This window comes from Meles meles, chromosome 12 (assembly GCF_922984935.1).
Source record: "Meles meles chromosome 12, mMelMel3.1 paternal haplotype, whole genome shotgun sequence".
NCBI classification, from domain to species: Eukaryota; Metazoa; Chordata; class Mammalia; order Carnivora; family Mustelidae; genus Meles; species Meles meles.
Window position 1 is genome coordinate 8,950,879 of NC_060077.1, and position 13,808 is coordinate 8,964,686.

The window sequence follows — 13,808 nt, forward strand, 5'->3', positions numbered from 1 at the left end:
TAATAATAAGGGGACCTCCTGCAGCCTCCTTCAGCTGGGAACGGAGGTGCTGGGAGCTGGAAGCTGGGGGCCCGGCTGCCCCCTCCTGTCACTAGAACAGAGTTTCCAACTGTCTCTTCTGTCTCTCTGCCTCTGCCTCTGTCTCTCTGCGTCCTGTCCTCAGAGCAGGACCCTGCGCGGGCACAGGGCGCCGGACACACCATGGCTGACGCAGACGAGGGCTTTGGCCTGGGGCACACACCCTTGGAACCTGACTCAAAAGAGCTACCCTGCGACTCCAAACCCGAGAGCGCGCTGGGGGCCCCTAGCAAGTCGCCAGCGTCCCCGCAGGCCGCCTTCACCCAGCAGGTAAGGAGACCTCTAGCCTCCTGGCCCTTTGCAGACCTGGAGGCCCTCCTGTGGGGGAGGGGTGGGGATGGGTTACTGATTGCCCCCAATTGTCCCCTTTCCTTTCCATCCGCACTCTTTCCACCTTCCCACGCCCTGCGCCCTGCGTCCCCAAATACCAGTATACTCCTATCCACTTTATTGTGACAATAATCTTTAGGGCTAGAGGATTTTGGAAATACATTTAGGTTGTTAAAGAAGGCTTAATTATCTGGCTCTTTGGGGCCGGCTAACAATAGCCCAGATCATGCCTTCGCTGCTGCACTAGGTGTAGACTCAGCCCCGAGCACCTCATTAAGGGCTGGGTCAGCGGCTGCTTCAGGCCGGCGTGAGCGATGGCTTGACCCCTCTTCAGATCTGCTCTAGTCTTCGCCGCCACGGGCCTCCTCCACGCCGCTGCCCAGACCCGGGAGTTGCACTGTTTGTGTTGGGTCAGGCTCTGGAGGGCTGGCTCGCCCTGGCCGGGGGCCGGGAGCACAGGGGTGTGCTGGGAGGCTGTTGGGAACCACAGTCTCCCCTGGCTGGAAGCTGGGCCCCACTAGAGGGTGAGGCTTCCGCGCACTCTCTGTACCCTCTTCCCCGGGCGCCGCGGAAGTGAAGACGGCCCGAGCTGCTCTTGATAATTTACATAAGGCCTCCGATGGTGCAAAGGAGGGTGACTTGACCAGCACAGAAACTTGGATGTAGCCAAAACCTTTCTTTGGGATTTCGATCGATCGATGTCTTTCCTGCCTACTTTATCACCTGTCTCTTGGCCCTTCCCATCTCAGGAAAATGCGTGTACGGTTATAGAGAAGCCGAGGGCAGTGGGCACCGAGTTTGGGAAACTCAGATTGTTTTTGTTTTCGGAAAAGCACATCTGCTCACGAGACAGTTACGGATCATGGCAGAATGGAGGTTTTCGTGTCTGTGCATTTTTTGCACCGGTTTTGTAAAATAGCTTTTAGTTGAAAGTGGAAATGTTGAGCCCGGAATCAAAACACCTCAAAGTGAACGAAACTGGATGTGAGGAGATCCTGGAAGGTTTGTTAATATAGACATTTGCGGACTAATTTTTTGGACTGTGGGAACCTATCATCCTATAGAAACATTTTTTTAGATTGAGATTTTGACGTGTGTCTATGTTTGCCCCGCCATGGTGAGACCAAACGTACGTAGGTACAGGATTTGCACGCCCGTGTGTTTGTGCGTGCCCGTGCGGGTGTCTGCAGAAGGATGTTCTGAGTGGGCTTTTTGAGATCGAGTATTTTTGTTTTTGCTTTTTGCTTTTGCTTTTTTTAGCCGCATCTTGGCTGAAAGGCATTGAGATTTGTACCCCCCCACCTGCCGCTTTTTTTTGGTCTCAGTCTGTCCTCCCATGGGCATGCTAAAGCACCCTGATGTGTGGGGACTCTTCTCCGGCCTAGTGTTGGTGGCACTAGGAGACAGCAGTGCACCATGGCGGGGTGGGTGCACGGGGCCTGCACCGGGATTCCTACTTCACGCCCCAGAGTCCATGCAGCCCTGCCATGGTCTGGGGGCAGCCCAGAGGCTCCAGAGGGAAGGAGACATCTGTGTTTAGGGGGCATTTGGGGAGGGAAGGCCCCCGCTCCTGGGACTTGTCTGTGTGACTTTTCTCTTTCTTATAGGGCATGGAAGGGATCAAGGTGTTTCTCCATGAAAGAGAACTGTGGCTGAAATTTCACGAAGTAGGCACGGAAATGATCATAACCAAAGCTGGGAGGTGAGCTGTGGAGGGCCTGGGAAAGTCGAGGGGGAGACGAGAAGGAAAGGTGTCTCGGAGACCTGGAGAAGGCAGAGGGGCAGAGAAAAAGGCAAGAGAACAGAAGAGAGCAGAGAGAGAGAATGAATGTGTTTCTGTGTGACCCGATTTCGGTTAACACTGCTTGGAGAACTCCTCCAGTGACTTCCACCCCTGGTGGGGGAAAACGCCTTCAAGATTCACCTCCAAAGCCAGGCACGTCTCCCGCCTGATACAGAAGAATTGAGAGCTTGGGGGGGGGGGGGCGCTATGCTCCCGGAGGATGGATTGGTAATGGGAGACAGTAGGACCAGGGGGAGAGAGGACGGGAAAACAGAGTTGCGGAGTCGGCTCAGAGAGGAGACCCGCTTCCAGCCGGGACTCCCGGCCCCCACCCTCCTTCCCGCCCTCCCTGACCTTGGAGCCCGTCCAGAGTCCCACCCGATTGCCAAACTCGGAATCGCTGAATGTATTCGCTACCTCTTTCATTGTTTATAGAAAGCAGGCGAAGCCTTTGAAACTGAACTGGGGCTCGGCCGGGCTCTATATACAGACACCGATAAACACGGCTGTTTCAGCAGTTTCGCCAAGACACTCACCCCAGAGTTCCTCTTAAAAGCTCGCAGTTTTTTTGCTAGAAGTGCTAGATGGCTGTGGGGGGAGGGTCCTGCAGCTCTGTATTTCCAGGTGCCAGTTTGCCCAGGCCTGGGGACAGCCTCACCACAGGCCTCCCCGTGCTGGACCGACCCTCCGCGTCCCGAAGGGCAGCAAGCCTGGAGTCAGCCCCGACCAGGCGTGTGAAGCCGGCGCGTGAAGCCGGAGAGGCAGTAGGCCCGAGCCGCCCGAGTGTGTGAAGGGGGAGGGAGGAGCCGCTTCGCCAGACGCCCCCCCACCCCGTTCTCCCGCAATAAACTGACAACAGTGACATTTATTATTATTTGAAATTAAACAACGTCTGCTCCCCCGCTCAGCCCAAGTGAACCAGGAGGCGCGTTCTGTTTATACTGGAAAACTAAGCTCTTCTTCCCATTCTGCCCAGGAAGGACACACACGGCTGGGCCCCCTCTGCCCCCAGCCTGAGTTGAGGGGATTTAACTATAAAAGGCCTGGGAAGCCTCTCGTGTGTCCACGGGCAGGCACGCGCTCCGCCAGATAAACACCCCCCGGTAAACACCCCCGGCCCGGGCTCCAAGGCCTCACTTCACTCACCCCTTCCTGCCATCCCTGGGTGAGCCAGGATCCAGCAGCTTGTCCTGCTGGCTTTCCCAGGCACAGAGCCCCTCGCCCCCCCCCCCCCACCATACACAGGAGGATTGGGAATTTGGAGTGCACGTCCCAGAACCCAGAAGGAGGGGGTACGCAGCACCCACCTGCCCGTGACTCCATCCCAGTTCCAGCTCTGGTCTTTCCGAAACTAGACCTGGATGGGTTTGGAGTTTCTTTGCGGAGGGCCAAAGTGTTTAGACTCTCCGAGGAAGAGTGCCAGGCACGTCGGAGAAGTTGGGGAGCACTTAGAAATAAATTTCGGCTAGAGTCTCGGCGGCAGAGGTCACCCGCTGAGCTCTACCCTGGGAAGGACTGAGGACCATAGCGAGGGCGGGAGCTGTATGGGCACCCACGGGTGTGCAGTCCCGAGGGCGCACACAGCCCCGTGTCCTCATGAGGTGGGAGCAGTGGGCTCAGCGCTCAGGGGCTGGACCACCTGCCTGGGTGCAGGACGCCGGCGTTTCCCCTAACAGGTCTTCTTCTACCCCTAAATTAGAAAGTAGGTCTCTGGCTCTGAAAAGAGCGTTTACAAAGAGCAGAAATGGAGGTTCCAAGCAGGGCCTTCTACACAACTGGTTCTTTCTAGAAGCCTTGGCCTCCAGCTTTCTCTTTTCCTCCTGGTTACAAATAGTCACCAGCCTCCTGCTCACCTCTGGGCCTATCTCCTCCCCAAAACTTCAAGGGAAACCTGGAATGGATCTTGCCAAGAGCGGAGCAGGGGCCACTTTTCTCCCCACAGGCTTCTGGAAGAGCCGCTTTCATGAAAATGTGTAGACGTGCTCTTCACTGGATTGGCAGTAAAATTCTCTCTCTCTCAATCTCTCTCTCTCTCTCCCCCTCCTCCCTTTCTCCATCTTCCTTCCGTTCTCTCCCAGGCGGATGTTTCCCAGTTACAAAGTGAAGGTGACGGGCCTGAATCCCAAAACGAAATATATTCTCCTCATGGACATCGTTCCAGCGGATGACCACAGATACAAGTTCGCAGATAACAAATGGTAGGCACCGAATGGGCAGGTGGGATGAGGGGGTGTGGAAAGCCAGACTCCTTAACACCGCCCCCCCCCCCCCGCATTGAACCAAGAAACAGTTTTTGAACGCCCTACTGTGTGCCTATCCCAGCCCACCCCGAGAGAAAGAAACAGCAGCCATTAGTCCCCATTTTATAGACAAGAAAACTGAGGCTTGGAGTAAGTGAAGGGCCCGTATCTGTGGCTGCACCCGCGGGTTGTGGATTTTTAGAAAAGGGTATTGTTTCCAAGCACTGGAGGTATTTCTGGGGGCATAAAACTATTTACAGTTATTTTTTATGAGTTACCTGCTTTGAACATGCTTTTTATGAAATTGCAAAGTTCGGCCATGGTATTTGAGTTAAGCAGGCAACAGAGGAGACGACCATTCCTTGGCTGCCAAGCGTGCAGAGGCTCGAACGGCAAGGCCCGTTTGAAAGCCCTCAAGGACTTTGCTTAGACTTTTTTGTTCAGACTTCCAGAACCTCCTGGTAGTCCATGGTCAGCAAGAGGCTGCGAGGCCCGGCCGCGGCACCCCTGGTGCAGGGGAAGGAGTGAGACCGAAGAAGAATGAACCGGATTGGGGGCCTGCCTAGATGCTGGCTTGCAGAGGCCCAGGTGAAGCCCAAGGGTTAGGCCATTTCCAGATCACTCTCCCATTCAGCAGCTCTTGCCTGACCTGGCCCAGGACCCCCGCCAGCATGCCAGGATGCTAAGTCTCAGCGGGTTTCCGCCCCTCCTTGCTCCAGGTCTGTGACGGGCAAAGCAGAGCCTGCCATGCCGGGCCGTCTTTACGTGCACCCGGACTCGCCCGCCACGGGAGCGCATTGGATGCGGCAGCTGGTCTCCTTCCAGAAACTTAAGCTCACCAACAACCACCTGGACCCATTCGGGCATGTAAGTACCTGGTGCAGCTCTCAGTCTGTCTGTCCAGTCAGTCGGTCTTGCCCTCTCTCCTTTCCCTCTGCTGGCTCCCTTGGTTTTCTCTCTCTTCTTACACTCACCTCCTATCCTAGGCTCACTCCACCCATTCTTTCCTGATCAGGTCTTTTTCTGTTCTGGTTCCGGCGCTCTCCTGTGCAGTCCTATCTGTGGCCCACTGTCCCTTGCTCTGGGGCTTCCTTTCCCTGGGAGCTGGGGACCAGGGCCCTGGGGGAGACTGAAGTGCACATCCCTGGTCTGGACCTCAGGCTCACCAGTGATGAGGTGTGGTGGGCTGTGTGTTTCAGACCTTAGAAAACCCAGTCCTTCTAGCCCAGTGGGGACTTGGCGCAGGCTGCCCAGAGACAGGACCGTGGTGGGAGCCATGGACGCCTTCCCTGCTCACTTCCAAATCTTGTCTTATTATTGAGATGTTCCAACTGACAGGGAGATCCCAGGCCACCTGTTCCCTCTTTTACAGATGGGGAAACCAACCTGCCAGAGGCCAACCCTGGCACCCCTTTTTAGCTGATATCTTGGGTTTATCCGTTTTCTCCTCCCAACAACTTCCAGCTTCTCTCCCTGCCCCCACCATGCCCAGAGCAGACCAACCTGGACCAGAGTCCTAAACCTGGAGTCCGCAGGGGCCCCCCTCCCTCAGAGCAGCCTGGTGAACCCCCGAATCTGCATAGGGAGCATTGAGTGTGCTGCCCCCCACCTTCCAAGAGAATGTGTAGCTTTTAGCAGATTCTCTCGCTTAACCTAGATTCTCTTCCTCAACAAAAAACAAATGAAGAACAAAACACTGATTTGGAGGAAAATGTCTCTAGATCTTTTCATTGGCAATGATTGATCGCCAGGACAGGACACCGTCTCTGACTGAATTCAGTGTGTCCAGAACCCTTGGCTTGATGATTCCACCATCAAGGGGGTTTTTGGGCATTTGGCCTTCATAGCAACTTAGAAATGAGGACACAAATATCCAGCCTGTATAAATGGGAGTCCAGGGGGAAGAGAGGGGATCCGCCCAAGGTCACACAACTTGTAATTTGGAGCGGGGATTTGAGGCTTGATCTTTCTAATTCCAAGAGTGGAAATTAGAGGGAAGAATCAACAAACACATAGTCCTCAGTTGAGGGAACCCAGGTAGAATGGATTTGATTTGGAAGAGGGACAGTTTGTGAAGGTCCGAGGGGAGAATTCTGCTCCTGTGGGGGCCTTAGGGCTGAAACACTGAACCGCCAGGGTCAGTGGTGGGGTTGGGACAGTGATGCAGGCGGCCGCTGTCTCTGCACGCAGCTTGAACTGCTGGCGGCTGGGGAAGAGAGAAGGGAAGGCCCATTGCCTTCCTGCGCGGTGGGGAGGAAGCAGAGGGTGCCAAGGGCCGTTTCAGTGCAAAACGCGGGCCTCCTTCCCATTTCATCCAGGCAGTTCGACAGCCGTTTCCCGCGGGCGGGACCATCCCTGCGCAGAAATGCCCTCGAGCTTCTGGGGCGTTGGCTGGCGGGGGTGACGCGTACCTGCGGGCGCAGAACCGGGACTACCTGGGTGAAGCTCCGGGAAGAATCGGGACTGTTTTCCCGCCTGGCTGGTGGCCTTGTGGAGGCTCCATAGGACGCTTTTGGGGGGGTAGTGGGACTCGGGCGCCTGGCTTTCCCTCTGCGGGCCCTGCGGTGCCCTATGGGGTGGGCGCTGGGGAAGGCGCGCGGCCAGGCAACCAGGCCCCGGCACCCTTGCGAGTTTCCAGTCCTCCCGAGCCCGCGGGAGAGCGAGGGTGCTCGCGGTGGCCCGCTGGACTCCCTCGTTGCCACGCAGCCCTGTCCCCCAGCTCCAGACTCGGAGTCCGGAGCCGCCCTAATGAAATTAGGAGCCATTAGATCGCCCTCGCGCTGATGTCTCCACACTGTCCCCGGCCGTCAAAGCAATTTGGCTAAGCCGGGACGATGGCCGCGCCGGCCGGCGGCTGCGGCGGCCCTGCTGCGTCTCTCTGTCGCCACGCCGCCCCGGCCGGCGTCGCTATCGGCCAGGGAGGCGGCCCGGCCACGGCGGCCGGAGATTAGAGCCGCGCGGCCGGGGTCGTCGGAGCCGCGGGGCCCGGGTCCTCGCCCCTCCCCGCCTCCCCTCCCCCCCATCCAGGCGGGTCTCAAGGGTTGGCCCAGGACCCTGCCCCAGGGTCATCAACACAAATAATCAAAGACACCGGGACAGGCCCCCGGCGGTCCTGCGGAAAAAGCAGGCCAGTTTTTCAGCCCGTTCAGCGCAGGGATTGGCCCATTCGGTGGGTCTGCATCCGAGCGATTTGATAAATTCGCGTCCTCAGCCTCCTGAAATCATCCAAAGCCAGGCGTCCTCAAAACCCCAAAGCTAGTTTTATTAGCAAAGATGCTCATCTCCTGAGACTAGTCCTGCTCCAGCAGAGAGGGAGTCTGGAGCCCCCCCCCCCGCCCCCTTAATACTGATCGTAGTACTATTAGAGGGGCAGCTGGAACAGTAAGACCCCCCCCTTGTCCCTGGGAGCACCCCCAACATGGAGATGGTGGAAAGGAAGGAGAAAGAGCGCATTCCCAAGAAAGCAGATGTAACGGTTCTGTCTGGGGCCAAGTCTGGAGATAATTCTGACTGTGGATCCCGAAATGTTGATAAAGTCCCAGAAGGGGAACTGGGAGTGAAGCAGGCCCTCCTTTGGTGGCAGTAGGATTGGGGGGGGATGCTTCTTCCCCCCAATCTCATCATCCTTGGAGGCTCACTCCCCATCCCACTATCTTCTTTTTTTCATTGACTCGACTTTGTACCTTTTTTTTTTTAAAGATTTTATTTATTTATTTGACAGAGATCACAAGTAGGCAGAGAAGCAGGCAGAGAAAGAGGAGTAAGCAGGCTCCCCGCTGAGCAGAGAGCCCGATGCGGGGGCTCAATCCCAGGACCCTGGGATCATGACCTGAGCTGAAGGCAGAGGCTTTAACCCACTGAGCCACCCAGGCGCCCCTCGACTTTGCACCTTTTAACAAAGGACCAAGCCTGTGATTTTTATTCCAGTTCTGCAAACACTGGTCTTTTCCTCTGCCATCTATGCGAAGGAGCTTTTTTTGGTGGGGGGAGGATGTTTGTTTATTTATTTGTGTCTTCTCCCCTGTCATTCCAAAATTGACGCTTAAACTTGCTCCTGGTTCCTTGCTCCAGACTTGTTTCTTTTGTGGTGGTGGTGGTGGTGGTGGGCTGGGCTGGGGAGGGGGGGTGCCCTATGCAGGAGTTAATTTATTAAGCAAACTTTATTAAGAATTCTGATTTACTGCCGTGTGTGCTTTGGGTAGATTCCTGGAATATTACCCTGGCTTTTTGGGTTGGAAATTGTCATTTTTGAAATGTTTCTTTTTAATGAAATCACTGGCCCCTTTTCAAAACAGGAGGGGAAAAAATCAGACCATTTTTTTGAGAGTCTGTGTAAGGAGGTGAATTTTAGGGGTGGAGAGAGGGGATTTATCGGGAAACAAAGGAGTTTTGATTTTTCTTACAATCTCATTTTCCTTATTATTTTTAGATTATTCTAAATTCCATGCACAAATACCAGCCCAGATTACACATCGTGAAGGCGGATGAAAATAATGGATTTGGCTCAAAAAATACTGCGTTCTGTACCCACGTCTTTCCTGAGACAGCCTTTATCGCGGTGACTTCCTACCAGAACCACAAGGTAAGCCCAAGGCCCGGGAACCATGTGCTGGGGCTGCTGCCCGTGCCTTTGCAGGAGAATGCAGGGGTCTCTTGTGGAAACTTTTAAGCTTTAAGGGCTTCTTTATTCCCTCACAGCGGGCACCAGCTGCGGACCGGGGTCGGGGGGTGGTCCTGGAGTAGGCACCAAGCTATGGCCTGAACGTTTCAGCTGTTTGTACTGTATTCACGGGTTTTGCGGGACACACTCTCTCTGTCTCTCTCTGTGTCTCTCAACACACTAGTCAGACTGTAGGTGACAAATAGAGGAACGTATCTCTGTACTCACTAAGTGATGGCCAGGAAGAAAGGTCGCTTTACTGCAGGGGTCCATGCTCTTGGGTGGAAGCCTGGGGCCAGCTTTGTGGAATGTCTTTTTGTGGGTGAGAGTCTCTCCCCCAACCTGCTTTCTGAACACATTTCAACTTGACCTGGGGCAGGTGACAATTGCCTAGAAGCTCTGGGCTTGGGTTTGCAAGGTGCTTCTCTCCTTGTCTCCGCTGTTACTGATCCTGGACCAGAGTGAGGCAGAGTTGGCATCGTTGAAAACAAGAACAAAAATCCCAGTGACCTGTGCCCTGTCCCCTCCCCCACCCCCCAGCAGCTCCCAGGAGTTAGATGAGACCACAGTAAAACCAGAGCTTACGGAGGGAGGCGAGGGAAGCCTTGTTTTCTAGAAGGAGGCTGGAGGCTGGTGTAGACACAGGAGGGTACAGCTCAATCCTGTCAACAGCAGACCCCACACTGTTCAAAATCCACACCCCAATTTGGGCATTTCCAAGCTGGACGATGGTGCTGGAACAGGGTACCCCATCACCACAGGTTGGGGGTGGGGGATCTTTTCTTCTTTCCCAGGAGAGAGGGGTCTGCTTGACTTGCCATGGTTCACTTCTGTTCTTCGGAAACGTGAGTGCCCCTGGATTCATTTTCTTGGTGGGAGGACAGGATTGAGTGATTCTCAAGCCGAGTTCTGAAAAGACATAGAATCTGGCAAGGCAAGATACAGGGCAGAGGGGGGAGCACCACAGGGGTGCAGGCTGTTAGCATTAAGTACTGTGGTCTGAGTTGGAGGACTGTTCAAGAGGAATGTAGGGGTTTCCATATGGGATCAGTGAGGGCAGGTCACTGGGGCACCATAAGGAGATGGACATGGCGATGGTCGTGACGCCCTTCCTCCAGCTCCTGTCCCCACCAGCAACATCAGGGTAAGGTGGCAGGAAGTTACAGGGGCCATGAAGCCAGGTGGGAGAGGCCGGGGCAGGGGTGAGGGTTGGGTTTAGCACCCTAAAGCCTCCTGCCTACACTGAGTGTCAGATAACACCCCTCCTTACCTCCCAGCAAAGCTGGGGCAGTTCCAAGATGGTAATCTCCAAATTCGGGCTGTCAGTCAGCAGGCCAAGAGGTGATGGATGGTCTCTTCAGGGCCGCAAGTCCTGTCTGGGGACCCAAGTCTTGAGAGAGCTTCCCTCCAGAAGGAAACTCACTCTTTCCCAAATGCAATTACTTTTTAAAGGGGAAGAAGGATTTTTCTGAATTCTACCCCTGACTTGTCAAACCAACAAGAGCAAAAACATTAAGGTCAAATACTCTGAAAATTGCAAAACTATTTCAGGCTAATTTGGGTCTGGCTGCGAGAGACCTGTTTCCTCTATGGCTATTGTAAATCTATGTTTAACTTTGTGGTGACAGTCACAGGGGAAAAATTTGGAAGAAAATAGCAACGAGGACACTCAGTCTCACCACGCCTCTCTCCTTCCCTCCCTCTCATATGTGTGAATATACATATACACACATGTATCTCTATGTATTAATATATATACACACACACATGCGCACACACACTCAGACCTGAGAGGGGATCCAAAGATATATCAGATTTTCTTTTCTTTTCTCTACTTTTCTCCTCTTTTCTTTTCTTCTTTCTTTTCAACTCAGAAAGTCCAGACTCATACAGAAAGGACAGGAAATAGTAGATTCGTGAAAGTGACGTGCTAAAGAAAGATGTGAGTGCTCAGATCCTTTGGGGGGAATCCCTCTGTAGTTATGATCTTAGGGTCCATCAAGCAAGGCTAGATCTGGGAGAGCATGTCCTTCCTTCCTTCCTTCCTTCTTTCTTATTTTATTTGAGAGAGAGAGAGAGAGTGCACATGTAGGAGAACTCGATCCCAGGACCCTGGGATCCTGACCTGAGCTGAAGGCAGCTGCCCAACCAACTGAGCCACCCAGGCACCCCTCTGTCTTTGCTTTTTGAGGCATAACTGTCATATAATACATTGCATATTTGAAATACACCATTTGGTGAATTTGGCATGTAGGTAACCATGAAGCTGTCATTGCAATCACTTGTGAATATACCCCACGCCCCCCCATTTCTCCTTTATCTAAAAAATGCCCTCCCCAGTGAATATATTTAGTGATCCATGCACTTGAAGGAGTGTCTGCCCAGTAGGGTGTGTACGTGTGAGATTTGAGCACAATCTAGGGGATTGTGTGTCTAAATGCTCACGGGTCTAAAAATGTGTGCTCCAAATATCCATCTGGATAGATGTGTGTCTGATGACCACACAAAGGGTTCACAGATGGGAATTGGGGTATTGGTTTGGTTTGTTTTTAATTGGTTGGGTCCATAAAGGTTTTCTTAGCCTGACATCCGGAAGAGGGATTTTTTTTTTTTAAGATTTTATTTGCTTGACAGACAAGAGATCACAAGCAGGCAAAGAGGCAGGCAGAGAGAGAGAGAGAGAGAGAGGAGGAAGCAGGCTCCCTGCTGAGCAGAGAGCCCGATGCGGGGCTCCATCCCAGGACCCTGACATCATGACCTGAGCCGAAGGCAGAGGCTTTAACCCACTGAGCCACCCAGGTGCTCCTCAGAAGAGGGATTTCATAGGAGACAACTTTCCATCATTCTTCTTCCCCTGCCCCCCAACTATTTAGTTGTGGACTACCAAAGGCATCTCTGTTCCTTGTCAGGAGGTAGTCTAAAGTCATACATTTTTCCAGCCCAGTCCAGGACCTGTGTAGGCATTCCCCACATGGATGTAGGACATGTGACTTAAACACTCAGGCCAAACTGAGTGTGGTTTGTGGACTCCGTCTTGTTCCTTCCTTGTCCCACCTGGGCTAGGTGTGGAGACTCTTGACTTCATGGGCAGAAGCCACCTGCTGTCTTACTCACCCTTGCCTAGGGACCAGGGGGGACTCTGGAGGCAGGCTGCCTGGGTTTAAATACATTTGACTTGCGCAAGTTGCTCAGTTTTCCTCGTCTGTGAAATGGGGATGAGACAAGAATTGCTCGTGTTTATCATTGTGAAGACTAAACGAGGTAGTCCTTGGAAAATGTGTAGTACAGGGCATTCATTACAAACATTCTCACCCAGAGGGTGAGCGATGATCCCATGGATTGACTGCTCAACCAATCCTTACATAACAAGACAACTCCATCCAAAACGCAGGCCCTGGGACACTCTTTGACTTCCTTGATTATTCTAGAATCAGAAGAACTGAACTTTTATTTTTTATTTTATTTTGTTTTAAAATTTTTAATACAATTATCTTTTTTTAAAAAAAGATTTTATTTACTTATTTGACACAGAGAGAGGGAGAGATCACAATAGGCAGAGAGGCAGGTAGAGAGAGAGGGAAGCAGGCTCCCTGCTGAGCAGACAGCCCAATGCGGGGCTCGATCCCAAGACCCTGAGATCATGACCCGAGCCGAAGGCAGAGGCTTCAACCACTAAGCTACCCAGGCACCCCAGAACTGAACCTTTAAATAAGTTTCTTCTTACCGTGTTTGAAAAACAATGACAAGTGTCCGTCTTTGTGGTTGAAGGCGTTCACTCGCTGAACATTCCATCAGTTTGGGGACTCTTTGCAAAGATGCTTTGAATACATGAGTGAGGACAGAACAGCAACCCATGGGATTTAATTGTCAGGACAATCTGGGACCATAGGAGGCACTCAGTTTTAGTGTAAGTGGACCGATGCCTCCGAATGAATGCTCTTTCTCAGCTGGGATGCCGTTCCAGGCGGAGGCAGGTACGTGGCGACCTTCATTTGTGAGACTGGGGTCCGCGGGGGCTCCTAATGACACGACATGTTTCCTCAGCCCAGCTGTGATCCCAAGCTGGATCTGGGAATTATTTCCCCAGATGGCTGACAGCTTGAAAAAGATATTTAAAAAACTCGACTCTTCCGCAGCAACGACGTTTGCTCTGTGAAACACGTTTTTGTAAGGTTTTCACTGAGGCTGTCAGCAGCACCCAGAACGAGCCCTAGAAATATTTAGGTGTTAAAAAAAGGTCACGTGGCCATTTCATTTCTCTGCTCTTGCAACAATGGCTGTGTATGCAAGCATGTCTGTCCCCCGATATTAACTTACTTTGCCATTAAAAGGCATTTTTCCTCCTGCTTAAATCATTGCGTAAGGAATCTGTATTTATGAGGTATGAGCTTTCTGGTTGGGACCAGGAAATGAACCCCTAATAGAGAGACATAATTAAGATTTTTGGCTCTCGTGAGGTTTTTTTTTTTTTTCTCCAAAAGCAAGAATTCGCAACAATTATTCTCATTAATTTTTACAACCTCTGTCTCACTGGTTGGAGCTGGCATTTATATTTGTTTTAGCCCCCCTTTCCCCCCCTCCTCCACCCGGATATCCGGTTTTGTGCTGATCTTGGAGAGGCAGTGCATTTGGTGACTAGTGCGAGTCGGTTTCAGGGGAGCCTTTTAGTAGAACTCAGACATCCGACCATGTCATGTGCCCGTGAGCGAGCCAGCCA

The 13,808-nt window shown here is 52.8% G+C and overlaps 1 protein-coding gene across 1 annotated transcript in view; it reads left to right on the forward strand.

Moving 5' to 3' along the window:
- The first annotated feature begins 201 nt into the window (after positions 1 to 201).
- Positions 202 to 13,808, forward strand: part of TBX5 (T-box transcription factor 5) — a 42,810-nt gene continuing 29,203 nt past the window's right edge. Inside the window, exons 1-5 of the mRNA XM_046025948.1 lie at positions 202 to 348; positions 2,016 to 2,110; positions 4,270 to 4,389; positions 5,151 to 5,298; positions 8,861 to 9,013. Coding sequence (XP_045881904.1) covers positions 202 to 348; positions 2,016 to 2,110; positions 4,270 to 4,389; positions 5,151 to 5,298; positions 8,861 to 9,013 — 663 coding nt within the window. The remainder of the gene's footprint in view (positions 349 to 2,015; positions 2,111 to 4,269; positions 4,390 to 5,150; positions 5,299 to 8,860; positions 9,014 to 13,808) is intronic.